This window comes from Zootoca vivipara, chromosome 2 (genome assembly GCF_963506605.1).
Source record: "Zootoca vivipara chromosome 2, rZooViv1.1, whole genome shotgun sequence".
Classification (NCBI taxonomy): domain Eukaryota; kingdom Metazoa; phylum Chordata; class Lepidosauria; order Squamata; family Lacertidae; genus Zootoca; species Zootoca vivipara.
The window spans coordinates 23,720,936-23,748,495 of record NC_083277.1 but is presented as its reverse complement, the minus strand read 5'-3'; the positions used below and the strand labels follow the sequence as shown (position 1 = coordinate 23,748,495).

At 43.0% G+C, this 27,560-nt stretch overlaps 1 protein-coding gene across 6 annotated transcripts in view; it reads left to right on the top strand.

Moving 5' to 3' along the window:
- The window catches only part of CADPS (calcium dependent secretion activator), a 376,860-nt gene that overhangs the window by 289,804 nt on the left and 59,496 nt on the right, over positions 1-27,560 (top strand). For 3 of the 6 annotated variants that reach the window (XM_035106756.2, XM_060271298.1, XM_035106762.2), the window contains 5 exons: positions 6,274-6,420; positions 10,584-10,739; positions 13,048-13,195; positions 25,417-25,491; positions 27,294-27,377. In XM_035106756.2, the coding sequence (XP_034962647.2) occupies positions 6,274-6,420; positions 10,584-10,739; positions 13,048-13,195; positions 25,417-25,491; positions 27,294-27,377 (610 nt within the window). The remainder of the gene's footprint in view (positions 1-6,273; positions 6,421-10,583; positions 10,740-13,047; positions 13,196-25,416; positions 25,492-27,293; positions 27,378-27,560) is intronic. The other 3 variants (XM_035106772.2, XM_035106769.2, XM_035106767.2) reach the window with 1 other exon arrangement.

Sequence of the window (27,560 nt, the reverse complement as noted above, 5' to 3'; positions counted from 1 at the left end):
GCATTCCTCAACCCAGATATGTACAGCCACCAGGATGGGGAAGAATTCTAGGAAGGTAAGGTCGCATGTCATCCTTTCTCCCTCCAATGAGCAGGCCATGGCTGGGAGCACCAACAATCCTTGAAGCAGACCCTGAAGCCTAGGCTTCTGAGGCATCAGAATGGGCCTGGAAATTGTGGCGAGTGACCAATAGGACCTGCCCGGAGGAAACCTCATTGTACGCTCGCAGGAATACTGACCACACAGCTGACGGTAACGGTAAGCAGTCCTTACCTTGCTCCCTCGTGGAAGTCAATTCTGGCTGCCTTGCCCTCCCCCAGCACTAGCCAACCTTGCTGTCAGCTATGCACAAGCAAGCACAGGACCCATATCTGCCCCACTGGTATTAGACAATCTGCATCAGTTTATCCAATTTGACTGCAGCTCAAGGGATACTTTTATAAGAGAGAAATGTGTGCAGTGATATTTAGAAGCATTGTCATTTTTCATACGTGCCGTTCTGTGGCTCTAGTAACACGCAGGTGCTATTACTGTTAGGTGCAAATGTGAGTACTTGGCTGAAACTTCAAATGAGATAATTAGATGTGTAAATAAGATCAGTTGCCCATGCAAAAAAAAAAAATCCAAATAGAGAAGCTCAGAAGTAAACATTTCTTACATATACTGCAGTATTTTAGTTTTAGTTTACTGTAAAAAAAAGAAACTGAGTTGTAACATGGCTTTTAAAAGAAATGGAATAAAAATGTATGTGTGGACACAGCACCATATAACAACATTGCATTAATACTTGACTGCGAGGGAAGAAAATATTTTATTAATAGTAAACCTCTTGGGTGATACCCAACATTAGTCATACTCAGAGTTTACCCATTTAAATCAGTAGGGATGACTAATATTGCTTATCCCTGTAAAACTACAGTAATACACGTTGTATTTAGTGTATTAGTTAAACACTAAATATCCGGTGTCTTTTAAATATTATAATAAGCATCTTTTTAAAAAATGTATTTATATGTGATTGACAAGTTTAAGTTGCTTTTCTTCATGAATTTACATGGCTTCAATTAATTTCTTAACATTTGATGTCCAACTGAATATGCCTATCAATCTTGGAAGTTGTAACAGATTCTCAGCCACTCTGAGAACTCATTTCCAATTTGGATTAAGAGGCATTCATTTGCCTGTGTTAAAGGGTTATGCAGTATTTTAGGTTGCAAACAAATTGCAAATCGGCATATAATTATGAAATAAGCTGGTCCCACTGAAGAGTCCATAATTGCCTTCTGGATAGCAGCCTTAACTAGAAAAATAAAACCACCGGATTGGAGTCAACAGTTCCATTAATTAAAACACAGTGGATTGGATCCTTACTTAAGAGTAGACCTTATTACAGTCAATGGGACTTAAGTCAGTCGTGAGTATCATATGTCCCATTGGTTTCAATGGGCTACTCTAATTATGACAAAGTCTAGATCTAGCCATATGTAAGCACAAATCCCTTCTTTCTCCCTTTCATGGGTGCCAGAGGAAGGCCTCGAGATTTCCATTGTACCCATGGGTGTCTTGTTGGCGACCTAAGGTGATATCCAACCAAGTCATACTACTAATCAATTTCAGTGGGTCTACTCAGAGTATGGCTGGATCTCATCCTTCCTCCCACCCCGCCACCCATATGCCAAACCTTGCTACTCTATTATAGTTGAAGCAGAAGGAATTTTTCACTTGGTGGTAACTCAACATTTCATTCTTCATCCGGAATGGTTTGAAAACATTACATCATATTTACATGGAGTAAAGGCAACACAAATATATAGCTGGGCAAAAGTGGCTTGGAAAAGCAGCTGAACACACAGAGGTTCACTGCACAAAAATCTAATTCAGAACCAGTTTTGTGTCAGTGTCTGTATTCAAATACATTGGCTGGGATCCAAACAAAGAATAGGTGGTGCACAGAGCGGAATCACAGACACACAAACAGAGTTTTGTTTTTAGGTTTCCATGTGACGTTTTCACATAGGCCTGTCCTTTGCACATGCATACCACTTCTTTGAACCCTTAGCCTTAGATGCACTTTCCCTGTCACATCCCGCTTGAGATTATACTAAAACGTGGGCTGTATAATACGGCTGTAGCCAATGTGCTGCCCTCCAGATGTAGGAACAGCCAACAGGGAGTGAGGATGCCACACTACTGCCTTCCTGAGAGTGGCGACATTGTGGCTTACCAAGGTTAGAAGCAGAGCAGGAAGGTGGCAAGGTCCGGGCTTTGCTGGTGCACACTGCAGCCTCGATGTTGCTGCCACCCTGCCCTGCCCGGTCATGGTCAGTGGCAGCGTTGCCACTCTGTTGGGAGGACACTGGTACAGCACCATCTCACTGTGCCAACCTTTGCTGGCTGTTAGGCTACAATTCTCATGATCTGTGACATTTGGCCTCTAGCTGTGGTTGATGGCAGTTATAGCCCAACAAGTTCAGGAGGCCACAGCATTGGCTCCCTATGGTGCCAGTCACATTTTGGCATGGGACAATGAGATGATGCCAATCAAAAAGAAAAGAAATTGATATGCAAAATGTTGGCCACCCTCACATACATACCAGTAACTTTCTCAAGTGTACAGTTCTTTCTATGACTTTAATCTGGTTGCTGGGATTTGCTTTCATAATGAAACTGCAAGGAATTTCTGAATTAATCTTGCTCTGTGGTGGGTGGTATATAATTGTATGGAGAGGAGTTTCATTTCTCTTTAAACTGGGCAGATGGTAGTTAAATCATTTTGATTTTTATATTTTTTTAAAAAAATGAATGATATGAGAGTATATCTTTCTTACTGTCATCTCTGGAATCTGTCTGCTATAACCAGCTGTCCTCAGTGAGCATTGTTTATGTCTAAAATGTTTGTTTCCTGTTGAGAGCATCATAAAAATCCTCAGAGAGTGGATTTCTAGGTACCAAACTTGCAAGATGTTTTCATTTGTGAGGTCATTATTCTGGTCGCATCTGTTTCGTCAGATGAAGCGTCTACAGTCACTAACCCTCCCGTGTGTATTTTTTATGGAATATGTATTTTATTACATGATAATGTATTCAATAGAGAGAGTCAAATCACGTTTCAGGGACCAGGCTTGGTGGAATCATAGCTCTCATTGTAGTGATAAACTTTTATCTAGGCTCCACTGCACCACTTCAGATGAGTACATGACCGAATGCTTCTCTGTACAAAAAATGCCCCCCTCTCCAAGTAGTTATCATAAAGTAGGGTTTCAGCCTCCCTTTCTTCCTGGTTTGTTATATACAGGGGATTTCCTGGCATGGAGGAGTATTCAGTTATGTGAGCCACTTCCTGCAGTCAAATACTGCTGGTTGGACGTGGTTTTTACCACCTCTTTGGGAGCCAGGTATTAGGCTGAGAGGTTGGCACCTGCTCATCACAGTGTTCTTGTTTGTTTGTTTTTTTGCTCCAGTAGCCCCAGAAAACTTACCACCTTGTTGTCGATTAACATTATTAATTGGGAATGGGATCATATGATCATAGAATTGTAGAGTTGGAAGGAACCCCGAGGGTCATCGTGGTCCAACTTCCTGCAATGCAGGAGTCTCAACCAAAGCACCCATGACAGATGGCCATCCAACTTCTGCTTAAAAACCTCCGGGGAAGGAAAGTCCATCACCTCCCGTGGGAGTCTGTTCCCCGGTAGAACAGCTCTTCCCCTCCGAAAGTTCTTGTGAATTTGAAGAAGAGTCAGGAAGGGAAATGGGTGCGCAGAAACAACCTCTGCTGTTCACAGCAGGGGCTCGACTGATTCTAGAATGCTGAGTGCTGCGGCCCCAGAACAATAATTTTGCTCTAGAGCAGGCATGTCAAACCTGCGGCCCTCCAGATGTTTTGGCCTACAACTCCCATGATCCCTAGCTAGCAGGACCAGTGGTTGGGGAAGATGGGAATTGTAGTCCAAAACATCTGGAGGGCCGCAGGTTTGACATGCCTGCTCTAGAGGTTAGCCGATTCCATATTGAAGTCATGGGGAGTATAGGAGAATAATGGGTGGAGGTCAGCACAGCACTAATGAGATTGTTCCGTCAGTGCAAACTTATGATTGCCTCATGGAATCATCTCCCTCTCCTCCCCACTACCATACTGTCCTGGCAGTTCTCCTGGAGCAGGTGAGGCGCATAAGGGGAAGCTCCCTTTCACTAGCGGGAATCCTTGTGCTGGCTTTCACTAGCAGAAATGATTAGCTGAATGCACATCACACTGAAAAAAATGTACCCAAATCTCATTGTGTCCCAGAGCACTAAAAAGTGCTTCTCTATTATTATTATTATTAATCATATATTTATGTTACTATTGCTAATCCTGATCTGCAGTGTCTGGGGCTGAAGTAGGTTCTGAACTCATATTTCAAGTCTAAAGGGTAGCAAATCCGCAATCTTACAAGCTCGTTCCTTCAGGCATTCATTTTGTCACTAGAATTAGGAACGAAAATGTGGGTATAGATTGCATAACAATCCCCAGGAAAATAATATTTTTTAAAGAGCCGCAGTCCTGCACATATTTAATTTGGGAGTAAATTTCATAGAATACATTACCATTTGTATCTGAGGAGACATACATAGAACTGCAGCATAAGGATGCAGTCATTTGGCACATTTATTGGGAGTGAGTCCTGTGAAATCAGTGGCCCTTAGCTCTTGTTCATATTCATAAAACTAGACTTCATGGCTATAATCCTAGACCCCCTTACTTGAACGTAAACTCTGTTGAATTCAGAGGGAGTTAATCCTGAGTAAACGTGCACAGGATTGGGGTGAATAGTTTTTCTCCAGTCTAGAAGTCTGCTGGAATTTCTCGTGCTACTGGAAAATCAGCCTTGGATTCCTGAAGCCAGTTCAATCAGGAAACCCTACGCGAGTCCCTAAGATGGTTGGATGGTGTCTTGTACGTACTCCTATTTCTGGCAACTTCTGCAGCCAAACTGGTGCCAAATGTATTGCTCTCATTTCCTTTGCACCACGTCAGCTACTGGAAAACCAGCCTTGGATTCCTGAAGCCAGTTCAGTCAGAACACTTACAAGTCTCCCTGGGTTCTGGTGGCTTCACAAGCTTTCCCCTACCCTCTGTGCCACAGGCCAGGAGATCTCTGCACCTGCTTACAAGTCCCCTATAGAGGCTTACAAATCTCCTATAGTTCAGTTCTGCTGTGGACAGAACCACACATTCACCACCCAATTCTGTTTTGAGCAGAATTTGGTGGTAATCGCTATCAACAAACAATAAGTAACTTTCTGTGGCTGCCAAAGATAACCCATGCATGTAAGGATTCTCTCTCCACTTGGATGGGAGAGATAGTTATAGGTATGTGTGCATGGGATGCCATGTGTCCAGATTTTCCCAGTATTCTGGATATGCCCGGGAAATCCTGGACATATGGCAAACCTACCCAAATTGTAGGAAGTGTTTGTTTCAGCTGTTGAGAGTTTGAATACTGTTTCCTGAGTCCATAACAAAAAAAAAAAAGTACCAGTATTTATATGGAGAAAGGAAGCTCAAATTCTATATTCTTTAAAAGAAATTTTAAAAATCAAACATATTCCTCTTAAGATTTATAGTGCAATCCCTATGCATATTTACTCAGAGGGAAGTCCCACTGTGTCCAATGGGACTTACCCCCTAGTAAAGTGTATATGGGACTGTGGCCTTAGAGCAGGCATCCCCAAACTTCGGCCCCCCAGATGTTTTGGACTACAATTCCCATCTACCCCGACTACTGGTCCTGTTAGCTAGGAATCATGGGAGTTGTAGGCCAAAACATCTGGAGGGCCGCAGTTTGGGGATGCCTGCCTCAGAGTAACTATGTCATTGTGTCCTCCCTATTGTACATTTGGATCTCTGAAGTACGTTCCCTCCTTGTAAATAGGAACCAGTCTCTGTGCTTTGAAAAGTCCTCAGGATCTATGTAGGTTACGTCCTTCTGTATTGATGTTTTAATTTGCTACTTTATAAACGTCTCTTCTTTCGTTTTCGTCCCAGCTCTCTTTTCTTTTAAGCAACTTGTTGTTTGTCATTGTTATTTTTAATTGCAGACTGCTTTAAAAAAACAAAAACCCAAGCCTTCCATATTCATGCTTCTCTCTGAAATGTTTTTGGTTGGGTCTTTTGACTGTCGTCTTGCTGTGAACTTTGCAGATTTGTTTATGAGTGCCACTGTGCTTTTGCTGCATCTGCATTGTCACCGTGATGGTATTTTTTTCTTTTTCTGTCTGTTTCTTCCACAGGAGTTTAACAAGTAATCTGCCCAATGTGAACCTACCAAATGTGAATCTCCCCAAAGTTCCAAATCTACCAGTTAACATCCCGCTAGGCATCCCCCAAATGCCTGCCTTTTCTGCACCGTCATGGATGGCTGCTATATATGATGCTGAGTGTGTATTCAGTTCAATAGATCTCATTTAAATCAAAAGTTTCCTTGGCATGGATATGGATTGTTTATTTCTCTTCGTCAGACTTTGCTAGAGCCTCTTTAAGAGAACAAGCGAGATCGATGTCTCTTTGTAGAGAAGGACTAAATTTGGCGTGCGTTCTGTTAAAATTTAGCACGGATGTCTGTATCGAACGCATTTTTTTCCTTCCACACTTGACACTTGTCAACATACCTGTTGATAAGATTTGGATCAGCGCACCAAAAAAATACTATTGTGTTTGTTGCGAACCATGAGATAAGTGTCAATGGTGTTTGCTATTTAAAAAGAAACTATCCTGTACTGAGCTAATTTTGCCATTATCTTTATTGGGATCTAAAAGCCCATATGCTTTACCTGGTTGTTCCTGCTTTCCTGAATGATTGTTAAAAAGAAAGAAAGCAACATTTACATTGTTGGCATAAGTGCTTTCAAAGTTGGCCCTAGCATACTGAATCACCTGCCTCAAGCGGCGGGTCGGGAGGGGCAGCAGAACGAGCACTTTCTTGCTGCTAGGGAATCAGAACAGGAATGCCCCTTTGCCACCTGCTGCTCTGGACACTTTGGCAAAGCCTTGTGAAACTTCAGGTGGCTTCTCTATGGTGCCTGAAGCATGGGGCGGTTTCTGATGCTGCGAAATGCAGTAGCAAAGGGGGATGCCTTGTCCTAGATGGCAAAGTTGCTTGGGCCCAACCCTAAATGCCGCTAGAAGATCTGCATCCCAAAGCTGCTGTTGCTTAGATAGCTTTCCTCAAGTTATCTAGGACTATGGCCTGGCACACCAGCCCTATAACCACATTACAAAGGGAAGTGGGGAAACCATGGCAGTCTGTGACCATCATGAGCTGACGTCTTCCATTCCTGCAGGCAGTTAACCCTTGCAAGTAGCTGCTCACATAGGTCTCCTTGCATGAGTAGTGGAATGTCAGAAGAGAAAACTCTGGCAGGATTTACGCTCCTCTTCTTCTGTGAACAGGAAAACTGCAGCTGCATAGGAAGCTGCCTCATAATGAATTGGACCAGTGGTCCATCTGGCTCAGTATTGTCTACACCAGTGTTTCCCAAACTTGGGTCTCCAGCTGTTTTTGGACTACAACTCCCATCATCCCTGACCACTGGTCTTGCTAGCCTGGGATGATGAGAGTTGTAGTCCAAAAACAGCTAGAGACCCATGTTTGGTCTACACCAGGCATAGGCAACCTTGGCTCGCCAGATGTTTTGGAACTACAACTCCCATGATCCCTGACCGCTGGCCCTGTTAGCTAGGGATCATGGGAGTTATAGTTCCAAAACATCTGGAGAGCCAAGGTTGCCTATGCCTGGTCTACACTGAATGGCAGTGGCTCCCTAGGGTTTCAAGAAGGAGTCTCTCCTAGCCCTACTTGGAGATGTCAGTGGGGATTGAAGCTGGGACCTTGCTAGTACATCCAGAGAGGCAAATGTATATGAATGTTTTCAGTCTCACTCCCATGGAAGTCAGTGGGACGCGTCTGGAGCAACCAAATTAAGCATAGCCGTGCCAGAAGTGTGAGTGTAAGCACAGGTGTCAACTTCCCACCCACAAGCGTCGCTTCTGTGCTTCAGCCTACCCTCAGCCAACCTCCCGACCTGCCTGCCTTCTTACAACTCATCCAGAGAGGGGTCGCTGGCTGTCATCTTCCTCCTCCTCTGCCTCAGTGTTTCCCTTGTAGAACTCAGCAGGGAGGAGGGTTCAGGAAAAAAACCTGGAACTAGTTAGCTCTGCCTGTCATTGGCTCTGGCGCCACCTACTGTTGGACTCCCTGCCTTCTACCCTACCAGGCCCAATCCAAGCATGACGAAACTTAACGTATTGCCTTTTTGAACAATCATTTGGGGACAGGAAACTGTATTCAAATTTTAATCTAAAGGCCATTTCCACCAAAATGTTATGATTTTGAAAAGCAAGTCAAATGAATCGCTGTAGAAGAAAATGCTGTATTCAACTATTAAATTGTTTATAGAGAGAGAGTTTTTTTTAAGTACCAGAACTGATAATTCCATGAAATGCAACTCATATTCATGCTAAGCTGGTTTATTAAAGGCTAGACTAGACTAGGCACTGTGTGTAAATAGTTAACTGACAGTTTTACTTTCTCTCTGTGCATGCTCTGTGATATTGTTTCGTTTTGTTTTCGAAAAGATAAGAATCAAGGCCTCAATCCTGGACATGCTCACTCATGAGTAAGTCTCACTGAATGACTTGAATGTCACTTTCTCATGAGGGCATGCATTTAGGATGGCAGTCAAAGACAAAGCAGTCATCTTAAGTTTTGCGTATGATTTATTTTTTTAAAAGAATAAAACTTGAGAACAAATTCATCTTGAAAACAGTATGATGGGGGGAAATGAGCTACTGAACTTGTCAGCTTTAAGCCAAATGTGTGATATTGCTCTCCGCTTTTCAAAATCCAGTGAGCTCTTCAAATGGGAGATACAAAACAACCCAGAGATTATTTTTTTATTTGAAAATTCTGGAAGCAGATGGGTATCGCCATGTTGTAATACTAAATACCAAGGTTTTTCCCCCCATTCCTGGATATCTGATTGCTTAAAACATAAATACGCTCTATTCCAAAGGCAGGATTAGACTGGATTTAAATAATAATAATAATAAAGAGAAGGTAATTATTCTCAATGTATGTTTAAATCAGAAGAACTGAAATGATGCTAAGCCAATTATGCCGCTGTTATGATGTGTGCTACTTTTTTGCTTAACCAACCATTCAAGAAAAAGCCTGATTCTCTTATCTTTTCATTGGGCCCATCTCCCTTCTACTCATTACGGACATGTTTCAGTGTTTTCACGCCATTACATAGATACGTCTATTTATTACAACTGAGTCGATGCTTTCTTTGAGGGGGAAAATACCTTTGTTAGTGCAGGATTCAAAGGACTGCGCCCCCCCCCCGGCATGTTGGGAATATAGTCTTCACCCTGCAGTAGCCATGTGTGCATTTAGCTATATCTTTCCTTCTGTAGCATTAACTCAATGCAGCTGGCATCTGTCACAATAGAAACACCCATCCTTATTTGTTTCTATAGACGATATCAGCATGACCCGGTAATGCATGGTGTGTAAATACGAATTATTGTGTTAGCATTAGTGGTATGCGAGGAGTCGGGTACGCTTCTTCAAGTTCCCTTGGTCATAATCAATGTGGAGAGAGAGAGAGAGAGAGAAGGAGAAAGGTGCATAAATTTCTCAGCATGAAGCACAATCTGAAGCTCGTATCTTATCCTGTAAGTAGAGGCATTAGGCATAATTGTAGCTGAAGAGAAGTCTAAATCAGCAGCTGGACTGGGTGGTCCCGTCTGTATGGAAGATCTGGGTAAGAGAACTTGCGCTTTATTGAACCTGCACTGAATTGTAAAGGCATAGCAAAAAGCAAAAGGAAACTTACAGAAGTCTGGTCAGATATATTTATCTCTCTTTCTGAAAAAGAGAAAGGAAATTGAGGGAGGGGGAAGAGTCCCAAACTAAAAAGAGGTAGAGAAATCAACAAAGCCCAAGCTTTCTGAGATATGTAAAAGGATGTCTCATTGTGAATTATTCAATTGCCTTACCCTGATTTGTTTCCAGCTGTTCAAAAAGTGTGTCCTCGCTCACCACTTGTTAGCACTGTTCTTGTTTTTTCCTGAAACCCTTGGGGATTTGGGAAGGAGAACGAAGAGAATGAAGCTTGCAATGCGGGAAGTGCATGAAACCGAAGAATAACCACATGCGTTTGTGTACTGCGGTTATTATCAACCAGAGATTTGCCTTCACGTTGTATAGCCTTCAGTTCAATAACTACATACCCTAATGTGATTATTGAAAGAGGCTGTTTTTTGTTTTTTATGCCATATGCACTGTTTCCAGATAAACGTCCGTTACCCTCTTCTGTCTGATCTGGAAAGACTTGTAACAGCTAGGTAGATTAGAAGAAGAAAATGTATAGTGTAAAATCCTGATGATGGAGATTCTCCCTGGCATTGTTCTGTGTCTCCAGTCACTGTTATGCCCCCCCGTTATATGTGCAAGAACGATCTCCACATTAGGTTTCCAGAGCCAGAGAGCAGGCTGTAACCTCTCCTGTCATTCTTATTTTCCCTTTTCTCCTGGCAGCAATGGATCAGGAACGTCAGAAGATCTGTTTTGGAAACTGGATGCCTTACAGACCTTCATTAGGGATTTACACTGGCCTGAGGAAGAGTTTGGGAAACACCTAGAACAGCGCTTAAAACTTATGGCTAGTGATATGATTGAGTCCTGTGTGAAGAGGTAAGTGGAAACCAGTGGCGTAGCGTGGGTTGCCAGCGTCCGGGGCAACACGGAGGTGATGGGAGGGAGGGAAACGGATGGGGAGTGCGCATGAGCATTCAACTTCCTCACGGCATCTGCATCACCCAGGAGATCGTTGTCTGGAGAGGTCACTTCCTGGTGTACATGGAGAAGCTGTTTTCAACAGAGCCCAGCAACATAATTGCACAGTTGTAGGTGGCGCTGTGGGTTAAACCACTGAGCCTAGGGCTTGCTGATCAGAAGGTCAGCGTTCGAATCCCTGTGACGGGGTGAGCTCCCGTTGCTTGGTCCCAGCTCCTGCCGACCTAGCAGTTCGAAAGCACGTCAAAATGCAAGTATATAAATAGGAACCGCTACAGTGGGAAGGTAAACGGTGTTTCCATGTGCTGCTCTGGTTTGTCAGAAGCGGCTTTGTCATGCTGGCCACATGATCCAGGAGCTGTACGCCGGCTCCCTCGGCCAATAATGCGAGATGAGCGCGCAACCCCAGAGTCGGTCACGACTGGACCTAATGGTCAGGGGTCCCTTTACCTTTATTGAGGCAATGCCAGGTGTTGAAATTTTGCGCCCCTAACAATTTTGTGCCCAGGGCAACCACCCCTGTGCCCCTTCCCATGCTTTACCACTGGCGGAAGCAACTAGTGTCCACATAGCATGCATATAAGTTTTGAAATCACATCCAATTGCTTCTGCACAATTATGCAGTTCTGCTTTATGCAAATAGGGCAATGCATGGTGGAAATGAGTTCCCAAAAAAATAAGTACTAGATGAGTAGCTTCTGTGAGAGTTTTAACTTAAGTAAGCCTTAGCAGGGATTCCTCAATGAGAAGCTCAGCAATGGCGAAAAGCCTTCTCAAATCAAACAAGAGCAGTCGTTCAAGGCAGAACTACATACTTGGGGCTACCGCCAAAAAATAGTAGCGGCATTCTTCATTCTCTCCCTCTTTCCCTCCCCCGCCCCCCCCCAAATAGCTGGTACAACTGATCATATAACATGGCATCATGCTATGTTATGGTGAGCCAGTGGGATGTAGTGGTTAGAAGAGTGTTGGTAGATGGCAGGTCGAGGTTTAAATGCCTGCTCAGACATAAATCTCACTCTGTGTCTGTGACCTTGGGCCAGTCACTATTTCTTGCTATGAGGATGGAATGGAGAGCGGTGAGAACCTTGAGGTCCTTGGGAAAAAGATAGGATAGAAATGTTGTTGTTGTTGTTGTTGTTGTTGTTGTTGTTGTTGTTGTTGTAAAGTAAGATGCTGATGCTGAAGATGAAGATGTTTTCCCCCACCCACTCACCCAATTCCACATCATTGGCTGTTGTTGGAATAGGTTGGGTAAATCGCATAATGAGAAGAGAAGAAATAAACCTGGGGCTCCCGTTTTGCAATAGAACCTGAAGAGGTGTTGTATATTTATTTGACAAAGAATCAACTTATAGCAGTTTATGTGACGATTCAAAAGAGTTCAGGCAAACGAGTCACATTATGACAAAATGAAAATGCGACAATTCAGTAATATAGTGAAGTTAATCAATTAGCAGGTTTGTGTAATTGGTGCTGAGTAATGAACACCCATATGATTTCCTATAGTGCTGCGAGTTTTCTGTTTGGTTCCTGGTATACTTCAGTTATAAATTAGTTTGGAACCTGCAAAAATAAACTTTGGTAGCTTTGGCAAATCACTAAAGGAGAAAGCTAAAAAGTGTGAGTTTCCATTCATGAACTTTTTTTTTTTACATTCCACAATCTGTTGGGCTAGGAATATTGCAGAATTCAGCTGAAAATGAAATCAGGAGTGGAAACTGATGAGCTCTGCTTATCTGCTCCATGTCTGGAATAGAAATCAGTTGTCATGGACTGGCTGGATGCAGAGAAGTGGTGGGAGGTACAAGGCGAGGAACCCCTAGGGAACCCCCAGATGAAGAAGGCTCAGAACCAGGGGGCTGGTGGTGGGACAAAAATGGGTGGTCAGAGGGAGAAGGAGTAGACTGGGGGGAGGTGTTAGGAACAGAAGAGGCAACAGGATTTAGTGAGCAGGGAGAGGCTGTGGCAGATAGCAGTGCAGACTCAGAAGGGAGGGGAGTCAAGAGGCTGAGTGAGGCAGGCTGTAGAAGAAGACAGGGGGTCTCCTTCTCCTGCTGTGACCAGCTCCCCTTCCCACTGGTCTTCCAGAACACACAGGAAAATGAAGACAACAGAGTATTGTATTGCTCAGTCAAATTAGTAGCGGCAGTATCTTAACTTTCAAAATGTTCCTTTTATTTTATTTTTTTATTACTTTTAACAGAACCAGGATTGCGTTTGAAGTAAAGCTGCAAAAAACAAGCCGATCAACAGATTTCAGAGTCCCTCAGTCAATATGCACCATGTTTAATGTTATGGTTGATGCCAAAGCTCAATCAACAAAACTTTGCAGTATGGAAATGGGCCAAGAGGTAAAAATTTTATATATTTTTATTATTTAAAAAAAAAAGTTTAAAGGGGGGGGAATCTGCATCTTATATTCTGCTGGTTTCAGAAACATTCTAACAGTTGTGGATTTAGTTTTCCATATATAGACTATGCAGATGAAAATGCAGGGTCACTCCGTCAAACAAATCCCCATATTGAATATGGACACTCAGAACCCCTGTCACTTAGAAGTGACTGTTGGCAAGGATTGTGATGTGCACAAGGTACCTTTAAAGCCTATTTATGCATGACAGTGTTTTATATTGAGTCATTAACTCCACCTTGGAACCAGACACACGTTTGCCCCAAAGTCTTGATTTTTACATGCAACTTTACCAGATTGCAAAGGCATGATTATTTTGACCAACAGGCAAAGAAAACCCAATGAGAAACAAAGCAACCTGAGGAAAAAGGACTTAAGGGGAAATAAATTGCCTGATCCTATGTAAAATGCAGTCCTGCCTGATTGGACTTTTCCCAAAACCTACATTTATAATACCTCCGGGTCCTTAATGACTCAAAGGTTCCAAACTGGTCCAGTTTTATCATCTGCTGGTCTAATGTGTTTTACTTCTCAAAGACATTATCACAACTTGAACATTTCCACATGTGATGTTGTGAAGTAGAAAGACATGCTGAATTGGGCTCAATGGAATGCATAATCATAATCCTCTTTTGTTTGGAAGGCTTGAACGCTGTTCAACATTTTTCTCATCTCTGTTTATGACCAGTTCAGACACAGGGCTTGGATTCTCGTATCTCATTTTCAGTAGTGCATACAACAACAACAACTCATGTTCAGAATCCGTCAGATGGGTTATTCTAGCTTTTCTTATTTTCTTGAAATATTTATCTCATTCTGATACTTACAAAAGAAAGTGCCAATCCAAATGGATTCATGGGGAGATTAGACTTTGAGTACAGTGAGCACTGGACCAGGTCCTTTGGACCAGGTCCATTTGTTTTGGTATGCCATTTGTTCTATTAGATGCCCCTCTTTTTATAGAATCCCAGGATGCAACCTTACCGTTGTGAGCACTAAAGGCTTCCCTCACCTAAGTCAAGTATAAAAAAATTCCTTCAGTAGCACCTTAAAGACCAACTAAGTTTTTTATTTTGGTATGAGCTTTTGTGTGCATGTAAAAACTTAGTTGGTCTTTAAGGTGCTACTGAAGGAATTTTTTAATTTTGTTTCAACTCAGACCAACACGGCTACCTACCTGTAACTAAGTCAAGTATGTACAGTGGTACCTCGGTTTAAGTACACAATTGGTTCCGGAAGTCTGTACTTAACCTGAAGCGAAGTTTCCCATTGAAAGTAATAGAAAGTGAATTAATCCGTTCCAGACGGGTCCACGGAGTACTCAACCTGAAGCGTACTTAACCCGAGGTATGAGTGTAATTGGTTCTGGAAGTCTGTACTTGACCTGAAGCGTACTTAACCTGAAGCGAACTTTCCCATTGAAAGTAATGGAAAGTGGATTAATCCGTTCCAGACGGGTCCGCGGAGTACTTAAACTGAAAGTACTCAAACCGAAGCGTACTTAAACCGAGGTATGACTGTACTTGAATGAACTCCCACCACTCCTGGTCTGAAATTAGCCCAGAACCACAGAATTTGCCTTGCATCTTCTGTCTTGGTGCAGCCTTTTTGTTGCACTTTTTCAAAACAACCTCAGGAAGACAGTCGTAGTCAGGGCCGTCTTAAGTATAGCTGGCGCCGTGGCGCGAACTATCCCTCCAGCGCGCCCCCTCCCATTTCCAAGTGCGGGCGCAGCACACACCAGCGCAGCGCCCCCCCTGGCACCTTGCGCCACCCAACCTTGCCTTAGGGCCGGCCCTGGTCGTAGTGAAGCTGCTGCAGCAGCTCAATTATTTCTGTGCCATAATTCCTTGTTGTTATTGATCCATTATGATCTATAGCAGGCATCCCCAAACTTCGGCCCTCCAAATGTTTTGGACTACAATTCCCATCTTCCCTGACCACTGGTCCTGCCGCAGTTTGGGGATGCCTGATCTATAGGAACGTCTGCTAGAAGTTTCTGGCAACTGGCCTGAAGTGACACTTCTAAACTCTTCCAATAGTCAAGTTTGTAAAGAGCCGCAGCATTCAGTGTCCCTGGCTTAAGCCTAGTATCTCTTTACAAATATAGCTTTCCAGCACCTCTAATAATAACACTATTACTTGAAATAAATTCTAGGCCTTACACAAATGCCAAGGCTGGGAGTAAGCGTAAGCTGCACTCCTATGCACGTTTACCTGGGAGTAAGTCCTGTTGAACTAAACAGGACTTACTTCTGAGCAGATATGCATAGGATTTTTCTACCAGCTACCTGTACATGTGATGGTGAGAAATTAGATTCTTTAGGTTTTTAATTTGCCATTTCTCTGTTGTATCAGTTTCATTTCCCATCAGGTATAGCATAGGTAAAAGGTGCTTGCCAGCCTCAGTTACCCCTGTCCAACTCCCATTTTACTTGATTTGTCACTCGCATTGTTCTTGCAAATCCATGACCCATCATGGTTGATAACAAGCAGCAATTCAGTTGCACAAAGAATCAGCCTTTAATATATCTTAGGCAAATCCACATGTGCCTCTTTGAGAAAGTATTGATACTGTGGTACACAGATTGCATAGCTATTGTGTGAAGTAGCAGTTGCTCTGGTATGACGTTTTTAACAAAGAGCTGAACTAATAGACCTGCAAATCAGATGTGAGTTATCTGTGCATAAGTTACTGTTTAGGACTGCAGGATTACATACACCCCGCCTTCTCCCCTCCAAGTCTTTTGTTTTCTCTTTTATTCATTTTAATGAATTCCTACCTCATCCTAGTGTCTCATGCCACCTCATTTCTCTTTGCTTTTCTCCCGTTTCTCTCAGAAATGTATAACTGCTAATATATAAAGTGATTGACTAATAAGGACTGCAGTATGGCAAGGGATATTTATGCCAATGACACTAAATTAACCATTTTATCCATCTCTTTTCTCAAAGTAGCAGTGTATTTGATTCAACCCTCCATGTGGCCAAACCCAACCCAGTTCCAAAGGGATAACATTATTGACAGTTACCACATTCTTAGTCTCATGCCTAGAAGGGTTCGCTGGTGGGATGCTTTGCTATTCCCCAGGCTATCTGAGCTCTCTGCTCTGACTTACATCAGTGACTCAAGCTTGCAGACTCAGTGTAAACTGTGCAACAGAAGAGGCTTGAGGCTGTAGACACATACTAAACAACGCATTTATTATACATAAATCAGGACACAGAAAACATGGCATCTCTCCTTGCCGTCTTCTCGGAGAGAGACTAAAAACAAAAACAATACAGAGCAGAAGTTCCGCTCACGCCAGCAATCTGTGCTCGAATGTAAACAGACACGTGACACGCAAAAATCCCATGTCTGCAGCAAAGGATGGAATGGAATCCCAACATCAGCAGTGGGGATGTCTGTACAGTGCGGACATACTAGCAGGAGCATCAGATGGGTTCTGCCGGTGCATCTGCACCACACCAACCCCCACACCACCTCACCGTCCCCCCTCTTAAGTGACACACCTGCCAGGGAGCCAAGCAAGCTGCTTCTGACAGTAGACCTGGGACATAATCTTGCCCCTCCTATCCAGTAGAATTTGAATATTCCAGTAGTAAAATTTCCTCAGTGTGTTTGCTGTCCTTATTTTCTCCCCACATCCTTAACAACTGATAAAAGGCCTTTCCTCTTAATCAATCATGGGACTCATCTAAGTCAATTGCACACATAGGAACAGTCAATTTGCAGCAATCTCCCACTCCACCACATGTAATAGAACTAGCAGGCACTATACTACTTCTATCCTCCCACCCCACCCAATCCAATCCCAGTAACAACTCCATTTGAACTGTGATTTAGGGAGCTTCCAGACCAATTCTTTATTGAGTGCTCAGAGTACAATGTTGCTATGAATGATGCTTACCAGACATTCATCCTGATATGTTCATGTGGAGGCTATACAACATTGCCAACGTTTTCCAGCATAGTTTTCCATCAGTTTTCTTATCGGACTTTTTATGGTTAGAAAAGACATGGGATAATTGCACCAGAAAATTCAGGATAACCACCAAATGTTGTTATTATTATTATGATTTATTAGATTTCTAATAAGATATTCATCATAAGATCTTAGGGCAGTCCACAGAAGAAAATACGGAATAAAAACAAGTAAATCAAACCAGCAAAACAATAAACAACCCATCTTGAATTGACAGCCTGAATTTCCTCTGTTAGAGCATCCACAATTCCTTCCTTTGGAGAAAAGGAAACCTATATAAGGTCTGTCCACTGAATCCTACTGAGCCTCCAAATGTTGCCACTATTTCTCCAATTTTTTAAAATGATCAGATATGGAATAATTTGAGGCATTTTAGGGAGTGCGTTCTGCTGAACATATACACCCGTATTCTCCCTGTGTCCTTATATTCAAAGGCAGCTGTTCAGACATTTGGCAGACATAATTTACCACCTTAAATATTTATATTTCTTCTGAATATTTAATGTATTGACAGGAATAACTTGTGTATCAAATATTTCTTGGTGGGTCTGGTATGTTTTTCTTCTCCAAGGTCAGATGGCCGCTAATAGAAATGCAGCATACACACAATCTGTTGGCGGTGTCGTAGTGAAACATGCCTCTCACATGCGCACCCAATGTCAGCCTAGTAAAGTGAATATAGATGGACTGAACTCATCTGCTTGTAAAGCAGGCCAAAGTTTCTCACTAGTTTAGCTGAATTAGCAGCCCACTCCTACAGAGCACTTTGGAGGACCTGGGTGCTGCAAAGCTTCCTAGGGTGTATTTTCCCCACACACTGATTTAATGGGTCAGCATGACAGGAGCACCAAATCCATGCCTTTCTCTGCCCAAAGAGTTCCAGTGTTGCCATACAGGTGGGACCACAAGAGGAAGAGGCACCTGAGAGTTATTATTCCCCTCACACACCTACAATTCCCAGGAAGGGGTTAACAGTCCTTCTTGCCAAGGGTCTCTGGGAACTGGAGCTCTCTGGGGGGGATAAGAATCTCCTAACAACTCTCAGTGCCCTTAGCAAACTACAGCCCCCAGGATTCTTTGAGGGAAGCCATGTCTGTTTAAAATGGTATCAACAATGCTTTAACTGTATGGTGCAGATGGGCCCCTAGTTTAGTCCTGAGCTGGTATAAGGTATGTTCTCATGTTCTTTCCATCTTCTCCACTCTGAACTAAGCACTGTGGATCTAGTGGCAATTCTGTGACAATCATTATTGTTGTTGTGGTGGTGGTGGTTGTTTATTAGGACCCCACCTATCTGACTGGGTGTTGACCTTTAAAGCCCTAAACGGCCTTGGCCCAGTATACCTGAAGGAGCGTCTCCACCCCCATCGTTCTGCCCAGACACTGAAATCCAGCACCAAGGGCCTTCTAGTGGTTCCCTCACTGCGAAAAGTCAAGTTACAGGGAACCTTGCAGAGGGCCTTCTCGGTAATGGCGCCCGCCCTGTGGAATGCCCTCCCATCAGATGTCAAAGAGATATACAACTATCTGACGTTTAGAAGACATCTGAAGGCAGCCCTGTTTAGGGAAGTTAATTGACTGATGTTTTAATGTATTTTTAATCTATGTAGGAAGCCGCCCAGAGTGGCTGGGGAAACCCAGCCAGATGGGTGGGGTACAAATAATATATTATTATTATTATTGTTGTTGTTGTTGTTGTTGTTGTTGTTGTTGTTGTTGTTGTTATTATTATTATTATTATTGCTGCCATTCTGGGCAGCTTCCAACAGAATGTAAAAATACAATGAAACATCAAATATTAAAAACTTCCCAAAAGAAGGCTGCCTTCAGATGACTCCAGAAAGTGGTGTAGTTGTTTATCACTTTGACATCTGATAACAGGACGTTCTACAGGGTGGGACCCACTACTGAGCAGGCCTTTTGCCTGGTTCCCTATAACTTCAAATCTCACATTGAGGGAACCACCAGAAAGCCCTCAGAGCTGGACCTCAGTGTCTGGGCTAAACGATGGAAATAGAGACACTCCTTCAGGTATACAGGGCCAATGCCATTTAAAGGTCAACACCAACACTTTGAATTGCGCTCGGAAACGTACTGGGAGCCAATGAAGATCTTTTAAAACCAGTGAGATATGGTCCCTGTGGCCACTCCCAGTCACCAGTCTGGCAGCCATCTCCTGGATTAATTGTAGTTTCCAAGTCACCTTCAAAGGTAGCCCCATGTAGAGCACATTGCAGTAGTCTAAGCAGGAGATAACCAGAGCATGTACCACTCTGGCAAGACAGTGTGCAGGCAGGTCAATGGAATGGGTAGACAGCGGCCCTGGACACAGAATTGACCTGCGCCTCCATGGACAGCTGTGAGTCCAATATGACCTCGAGGCTGCACACCTAACCTGCAGTCTAGGAGGGCTGGTACATATTTGACCCTTGTTGCATCAGCTTCCTTTTTTGCTTGCGGTAGCTCCCTGCCCCCCCCCCCAACAAGCTGATTCACCAACATGTTCATTTCAAATGGGAATAGCAACTTTGAAGCCACCATTCAATCTACATGGAGAAGGGCTGATTATAGCATGCAGGATAAAATGGCAGCTTCTGCTGATGGGACACACTGGTTGGGAAACACTGCCTTAGACAAACTGAAGAGGGCCACAGAACCTCTGTGCAGTGAGACCCAGAACAGGCACCCACAGAGTGCCCATCATTCCAATGTCTGCCAGAAGTAGGATTACCCACCAACATCCTCCCCATACATCAACAAACATCATCCACATCGTGGAGTTTCATAATTAGAGAGTAGACAGGATGCCCTGCATTGCAGCTATCGGCAGTAAATGGGTAGCTTTAAAATGAGCCAAAAGGCATATTGTTGATGTAAATTTTACTTTACTCCACTGATCTTTTTTATTACAACCTGATGTAAAGAACTATGAATATGGTATGAAGATACAGGAGACTACTGCCTTGCTGAAGCTAAGCAGGTCTGGGTCTGGTCAGTTGCCTGGGTGGGTAACGGTTGCCTTTGAACCACAATGCTTTGGGTTCTGTAAGGGGAGCACAGAATAATATAAATGTCAGAAAGTAAGTAAACAGGAAGAACTTCCTAACAGTGTGGATTGTTCAGCAATGGAACAGGCCTCCTGAAAAGACAGTGGACTGTCCGTCACTAAGCAGAGGATGGATGACACTGTATTACCAGATTTCCTGGAAAGGGTGCCTCCAACTTTATTATTCCGTGATTCAGATCCACTGAGATCCAGCGCCGAGGGCCTTCTGGCAGTTCCCTCATTGCGAGAAGTGAGGTTACAGGGAACCAGGGCCCTCTGAGTAGTGGCGCCCGCCCTGTGGAACGCCCTCCCATCAGATGGCAAGGAAATAAGCAGCTATCCTATTTGTAAAAGACATCTGAAGGCATCCCTGTTTAGGGAAGTTTTTAATATTTAATGCTGTATTGTTTTTAACACTCGATTGGGAGCCGCCCAGAGTGGCTGGGAAAACTCAGCTAGATGGGCGGGGTATTATTATTATTATTATTATTTTCTATTTAGCCCTGCGGGTTCAGAATAGGGAACAATGTAGTGCTTCTTTGAGTCAGTGCCCCTAGTGATGGATTCCTGTAGGTGAAGGGCCCTGTCGGTCTCTAAAATATACAATCCTCCCAGCACTTCCACCAGCGCAAGCTTTGTTCGTGACAATGGAGCTTGCCCTGGCGAAGAGGTTTGAGGATCAGACAGCTAGTCTGCAATCTTTCTGGCTGCATTCTAGTGCTGCTGCTGTTGCTGCTGCTGCTGTTGTTCTCATTTGCGTTGTAAAGGAGATTTTAATTGAAAATATATTTGTCAATACATTTCACACTGTATTATTTTGCACACACCTAGGCCATCCTTTTAGTTAAATCTCATAATTTATCCAACGAAGATGAACACTTAGCGAGAGAAATGTCACCCGCCCTCACCTCCAACAAACAAACATCCTTGATTAAAACAATATGATAATGTGGCAAATTAAGCATGTCTTTTGGACTTGTATGCGAAGCCCAGATTTTTAAAGAGAGGGGGGAGGGAATCAGTCAAGAGAATCTTTTTATTTTAAATTCCATGCATTGCCACCATATCCCGTGGGCCGCATTTTCAAAAGCATAGATGCACTTTAGGGAATGTCCAGCTTGCACGTTCACTACCTCTGGTGTACTTCTGCTCAGCCTAACATGCTTGTAAGGGTCCCATTTTCCGCGCATGCATCAGAGCCAGAGCGTGCCAGGTTTGGGCATGTCCTGCATCGTGCATCTCTTGGTGCTTTTCAAAATGAGGTCCCAGCCGACATAGTTTTCACTGGTGTGCATGGTGTGCATTTGCAAGCTTTGTTTGTCCTGTGCTTAGTGGGTAGCACGTGTACATATATATATGTCACGGGGTCACGTCCTCCAGGAAACGCCCGCTGCTGTTTCCCGCGTCCAGGGAGTTGTTCTGTTCGGCACGTTCTTCATTACGTAGCATGCTACTCCTCAGCAGCGCTGCCTGCATCCCACCATCCAGAGTAAATATCTGCAAAAGTGGCTGTGGCTGCTGGAGAAAAGAGGGATTCTGCACGCAAAGTAATAATTTTTTAGCAGGTGGAGAAGCGGGAGCTGTGGAGGGTTTGCACAAAGCACCTAGTCCCTTGGGAAGACGGTGTCTTTTGGGTGACATCGCCCCCAGCAAACTAGAGGAGATTGCCACTGGCTTCTGCTTCCTTACCTCAGTTACCTGCATCGCCTTTCCCCAGTCCCCCTCTCGCCTGTGCAAACACAGGGCAGCCAGCAGCCAGTATATTTTACACCAGGCAGGGGAGGTCAATGAGGGTTACGTCTTTATCTTCCTCTCATGAGGGACAGGGCCAGAGATAAGCACTAGAGAGGATTCTGAAACACAGCTGCTTTTCTTAACGCATCTCTTGCTGATTTTTCCTGTGCAAATTGTATAAAGCACCGAGTCAGGAGATTCCACCCTCCTCCCTCCAGCATTTCTATGCCATTTCCAGTGCCTCTAAACACGTACACAATCACATGCAAATGCTGGCTGTTCGGTCTAAGTTACAAACACCTGTGCCTTTAAAAAAGAAAAAAAAACCTCCCTTCCGAGGCTTAGCATGAATGTACACATGTAGCAGCACATGGGTGGTAGAATGACTGCCACTTTTATACTGTAGGTACAAGTTCTACTGCTCTAAAACTCCCCTTATTAGAATAAGGCAGTTAAACGACATGGTGTAGCCCAGGCATCCCCAAACTGCGGACCTCTAGATGTTTTCGCCTACAACTCCCACGATCCCTAGCTAACTGGACCAGTGGTCAGGGATGATGGGAATTGTAGTCCAAAACATCTGGAGGGCCGAAGTTTGGGGATGCCTGGTGTAGCCTCATCCCGCTCAAACTATTCACCAGCCTAGCCCAGAACTGGCTGGCTGGCAGCCGTTGCCGAGGCATTTCCTATCACCTGTTACCTGATTCTCTCTTAACTGGAGAGGCTTGGGGCTGAGCCTTGCACCTTCTGCATGTAAAGCATGGGTTCTGGCCCCTTCCCAAATGTTGCCATTCAGCCCGTTTTCTGCTATACCTCTTTACGCTACCTGCAGTGATTCATTTATTTTTAACACAGGGTAGGTTCCAAAATGCACATCCTCCATCTACAGCTTTCCAGAAGTGGTAGGGTCCATACCTCTGGGGTTAGGATTCTGCCCCCTGATTCTGCTGCATATGTAGATTCAGCCTTGGGGGAGGAGGGGGTCCTATGTGGGAAAAGTTGCTACGTTACACACACACACACACACACACACACACACACACACACACACACACTTTCATCCCTGCGAGCTAATCCAACACAACCTGAAAATGCAGTTAATGGAAGAACAACAAAACAGATGTTCTACATCCCATTGGAAGTTGTAGTTGTAATTTACATTCAGCCACAACCCAAATAAATTGACCGACCGCAGATATGGGAATGGGTCTTTAATCAGATAGACTCTACCGAATGAACAAAAACGTTATTTTAGGTTGTAACATTATGACAGTTAACCTAAAATGCTGAATACGAATTTTTTATTTTTTAAAAAAAATTGTAATCAAAAGCCAATTCTCTTCTGGTGTTGTAAAAAAAGGTGGTGGACAAAACTCACATGTTAATTCTGGGGAAATTGCCTCTTCCCAAGTGTCAGCTTCCTCATGTTGATTCAGTAAACAAGGGGGTACCATCAAACTTTAGCCATCCCCAAACTGGAGTCCTGTAAGCCAAAAAGAACAAAACAGCTGCCATGCCACTGAGCCTCTACATGTATTATTATTACTATTCCTTTTTTCCCCAAGTTGCAACAAAGATGATATTTCTCTGCCTCACTAGAGATGTTTCTGTGTATGTGTTCTGTGCAACAATCACTTTTCAAAAACCCGTTTTGTATTCTGCGTGTGGCTCTCTTTGGTAGCAATCTCAGGTATTTCAGTGAAAAGGGATTATATCCATTATATTTCATTTCCTTGTTGCTTATTGTTTCTGTGCATGCTGCTGCTTTTTCATGGCCCCCATTTAGAAGGTCCCATTTTTTTGGAGATTTTGTTTTTATTTATGGTTTACCTTCATATGTTCTTTTTCCTGTCTTCTGCACCTTCCTCTTTATTTCTGTCCCCAATCATCTGAAAGTTTGCTAAAGAGTGGGTAAGTGTGTCCTACATTTTCTTTTGTTTTCTTCCAAGTTCCTGTTGTAGTATGTGACTGTTCCATTGAAAGAAACAGAAACACTGAGCAGTTTAAACTAGCAAGGAACTCTTAAGTCAGTTCCGAGGGACTAGCGTCTCACACTTCTAATTGCCCCTCACACTCCTTATTCCCCAAAGCATGATTTAGTATTTATAGCAGATTTGTCTCTTTTAATGTGGTTTTTTTTTCCTGGTTGGATGTTAACATTTTAAAATAACATTAGCGCAAACAAGTGGAAATAAATACAGTGACTGAGATCAGCGCTTTCAATGTTTTATTTAATGTAGAAGAGGAGGAATGTGGAAAAGAAACTTCATCATATATTAAATATTTGTTCTTCTGTGCTTTGACAAAAACAAAAGAATGCCCCCTGTAGTGTTTGCTTAGTAATGAAAAGCCTGGGTTGTTTTTGTTTTTTTTTGAAAAAGTAGAAGCTTGTTTTGTTAAAATTTGGCAGAAAGCTCTTGTGCCTTGCCTAGAATCACAGGCTTTTGGTGATTCTCTCAGAGCTCCATAGGACAGCAAGGTTTGATCTGGTCAGTCGAGTGGGTGGGTAGCAACTCCTGTGTCAAAAGTGATGCTGAATGTTCAGTTGGTGTCAGTCTTTTCTATGAGTCGTCAGCACTAACCCAACGCCCCAGCATGGTATTAATTGAGGGGCCTTATAGTGTAGCAATCGCCATCTTTTGCATGAGTCAGAACACCCATGTCTCAATCATTTTTTATACTTGGTCATAAAGGCTCCAATTCGCTCAGGTGCTTAACAAGCACTTGCATTTGGAACTTTAACATCCTTAGCTAATTTGTTTCGCCAAGAGTGGAGTCTAAACATTAAACTCCACTTGGCTTCCTGGAAGTGGGTGACCCTTTATACCCAATGCAGCCTGTCTGCCTAAACTCGGGCTCCTCTGTACGTTCCCTCGGACCAACAGCAGATTTGCTGTGCGCCAGGAAACAGCTGCTATGTTGCTTTTTCAGCGTGGGCTGTGTTTCAGGAGTCGTTTAAAACCTTAAAGAATGTGAATGCCTTAATTGCAACACTTTGGATCAATCAGAACTAAGAACAGATGTAAAGCGCTCTCCTACCGCTGCCCACTTTTATCATGATTTGCATATAGCAAAAAAAAGGGGGGGGGGAGATGCCAGATTTTGTCCTCTGCTGCATGATTTGACTCTCATTAATGTCGGCTCAGCTGCATGCAAGGAACTGAAGCTAGGATTTGACCATGATTCATGAAATCCTATCAGAAGCTTCTTGCTTTTAAGAAAAGAAAAAAGAAAAACGCATTTTTTCAATCCATTCCTGCCCACTACACTAGAGCACGTGCCGATCAACATTTAAATATCACAGCCGATACAACAACAAACTAGACAGAAGTGTTTGTTACCAATGATTTATGCTAATAATATTTTGCCTCCATCTTCTTCCCCCCTCCTTAGCACCAGTATCACTCAAAAATAGATGAACTAATTGAAGAAACCGTCAAGGAAATGATAACGCTCCTAGTTGCAAAGGTAACCTTCAGTTTCAGGTGAAGCGATTCACTGTTAACATCACTCTCCCTCTCTCTCTTTTTCTCTCTCCCTTTTTTAAACAACATTTCCATTAAAATGTGACACATTAAGAAATTTGGGTGGTTTGTTGTTTCTCACAGGAGGGATCATACATCACTCAGTCTCGACAGACGGAACATTTCGTGATTGCAGTCAGTACGAAGCAACACAGGGGTGCTGAACTTACAAAGTGCAGTTCAAGACGAAGACTGCAAAGCTCTTGTTTTCTGAACTGGATCACATTAGCTGGACTGATTGGTTATAGCCATTCAGTGCCAGTTTGCAGGCAGAGTCCTAGGACTACCTCTATGGGTCCACACCCCCTCTTTCCAGGTCCTCTACTGAGCTTTCCATCATGCACAGTTTCCATCATGCACAGTTGCACTAGAGCAGAAAGTAGCCAGACTGGGTCAAACCCCAACACTTGGCCAAACGTAATTTGTTTTGGTTCCCTCTTATCTCTGGGTGGTAGGTTCCAAAGTTTTTAGGAGGATGTTTTATGTGGTTTTAATCCTTATAGTTCTTATGGCTTTTTTAAATGTTGTGATTGTCAGTCACTTTGAACCGTCAAGAAGGGTGTAATGCAAAATACAATGAACTCAGAAGCATTCTCATATATATATGGCATATTGTGTGGCGTTGGCAGCCATTTATCAATAGTACTGCTTCATCTAGTTTTCCATTTCCAGACTAAAAGAAAACATCTTGCAACACAGACTTCAGCCTGTGATCCTTGTAACACTTTGTATAAATGTTTTAAATAAATTAAATAAATGCACCATGCTTGCATTTCTTTTAACTTCAATTAGGCAAACCAGGGGAGGACTATAAGGATCACAAAATAATTACAAGGACCTGTAGAACATATGGGACAACACGTGCCATTCTGGGTCTCCATCAAGGACCTACCAGCTGTTCTCCATTTGGTATTACTCTCGAGGAGTAACATATTTTTTGCACCTTATGCTTGGGAGTTGCACTCTCATTAGCTTCTGCAATGTACGGCACCAACATAACTGCCTTTCTCTACACAGAATGACCAATATAGCAGGCAGAGAGCAGCTGAAAGAGCTTTAATGAACATGTGATAAATCACACACACAACACAAAGGAGCTTCGCTTTATTTTTAATTTTTTTCGCTTTTGATCAACAAACATTGAAAATGCAAGGGAATCTCAGAAGAGGGATTTTCTTCCTTGTACGTAATTTTGTTGCCAAAACAGAAAACCAAATTAGAAACCTCCTAAACATTTGAAGATGAAACTGTTTTAGGCGGAAGCAAGAAAGGATTAAACATTTTCCATTGATATGCTTGTCCTTTGAAAGCAACTGCTTTCCAGTTACTTATATTATTATTAATAATAGCTAATAAGCTTGGTGATACCAAAAGAAGAATAAGTCAGTAGATATACTTGATTCTCTTTATTAACGTGTTCCATGACACAGTGCTAATTTAGGACAAATGTTTAGTTATAGACAATATCAGCTCTTTACTCCAGAATAGTCAACTAGATTACCCCACACACATACAACTTGACTTTTCTTAATCTTCTGCAATGGCTTTCTTCCCTGCTAATTAGAGGATAGAGTTCTTTATCTCGTCATTGAAGTGTCATATCACTATAAGCAATCTACGTAGTTAGAAGCTGGTTGATACACTTGGAAATCCCTTTTTACTCCAATGGACTTAATACTGATTTGCTCAGTTGCAGTCGGGTGATTTATTCTTGCAACTGAAGTATATCTCCTTTTGTTCCTCCAGTTTGTCACAATTCTGGAAGGAGTCTTGGCCAAACTATCCAGATACGATGAAGGGACACTGTTTTCTTCTTTCCTGTCATTTACTGTAAGTTGCCTTCTTCATCCAACCACCCAATTGTCCCTGCTTTTTGCTCCTTGCACTTTTTAATTCAATGTTCATAGTTTAAAAGTAGTTTTTTCATGGACTGAAGGATGGTTCTGGTTAAAACCACAAGGAAACATCTTGCATGGTCTGAAGTTATCTGATAAAAACCGCCTTGCTGAAGCC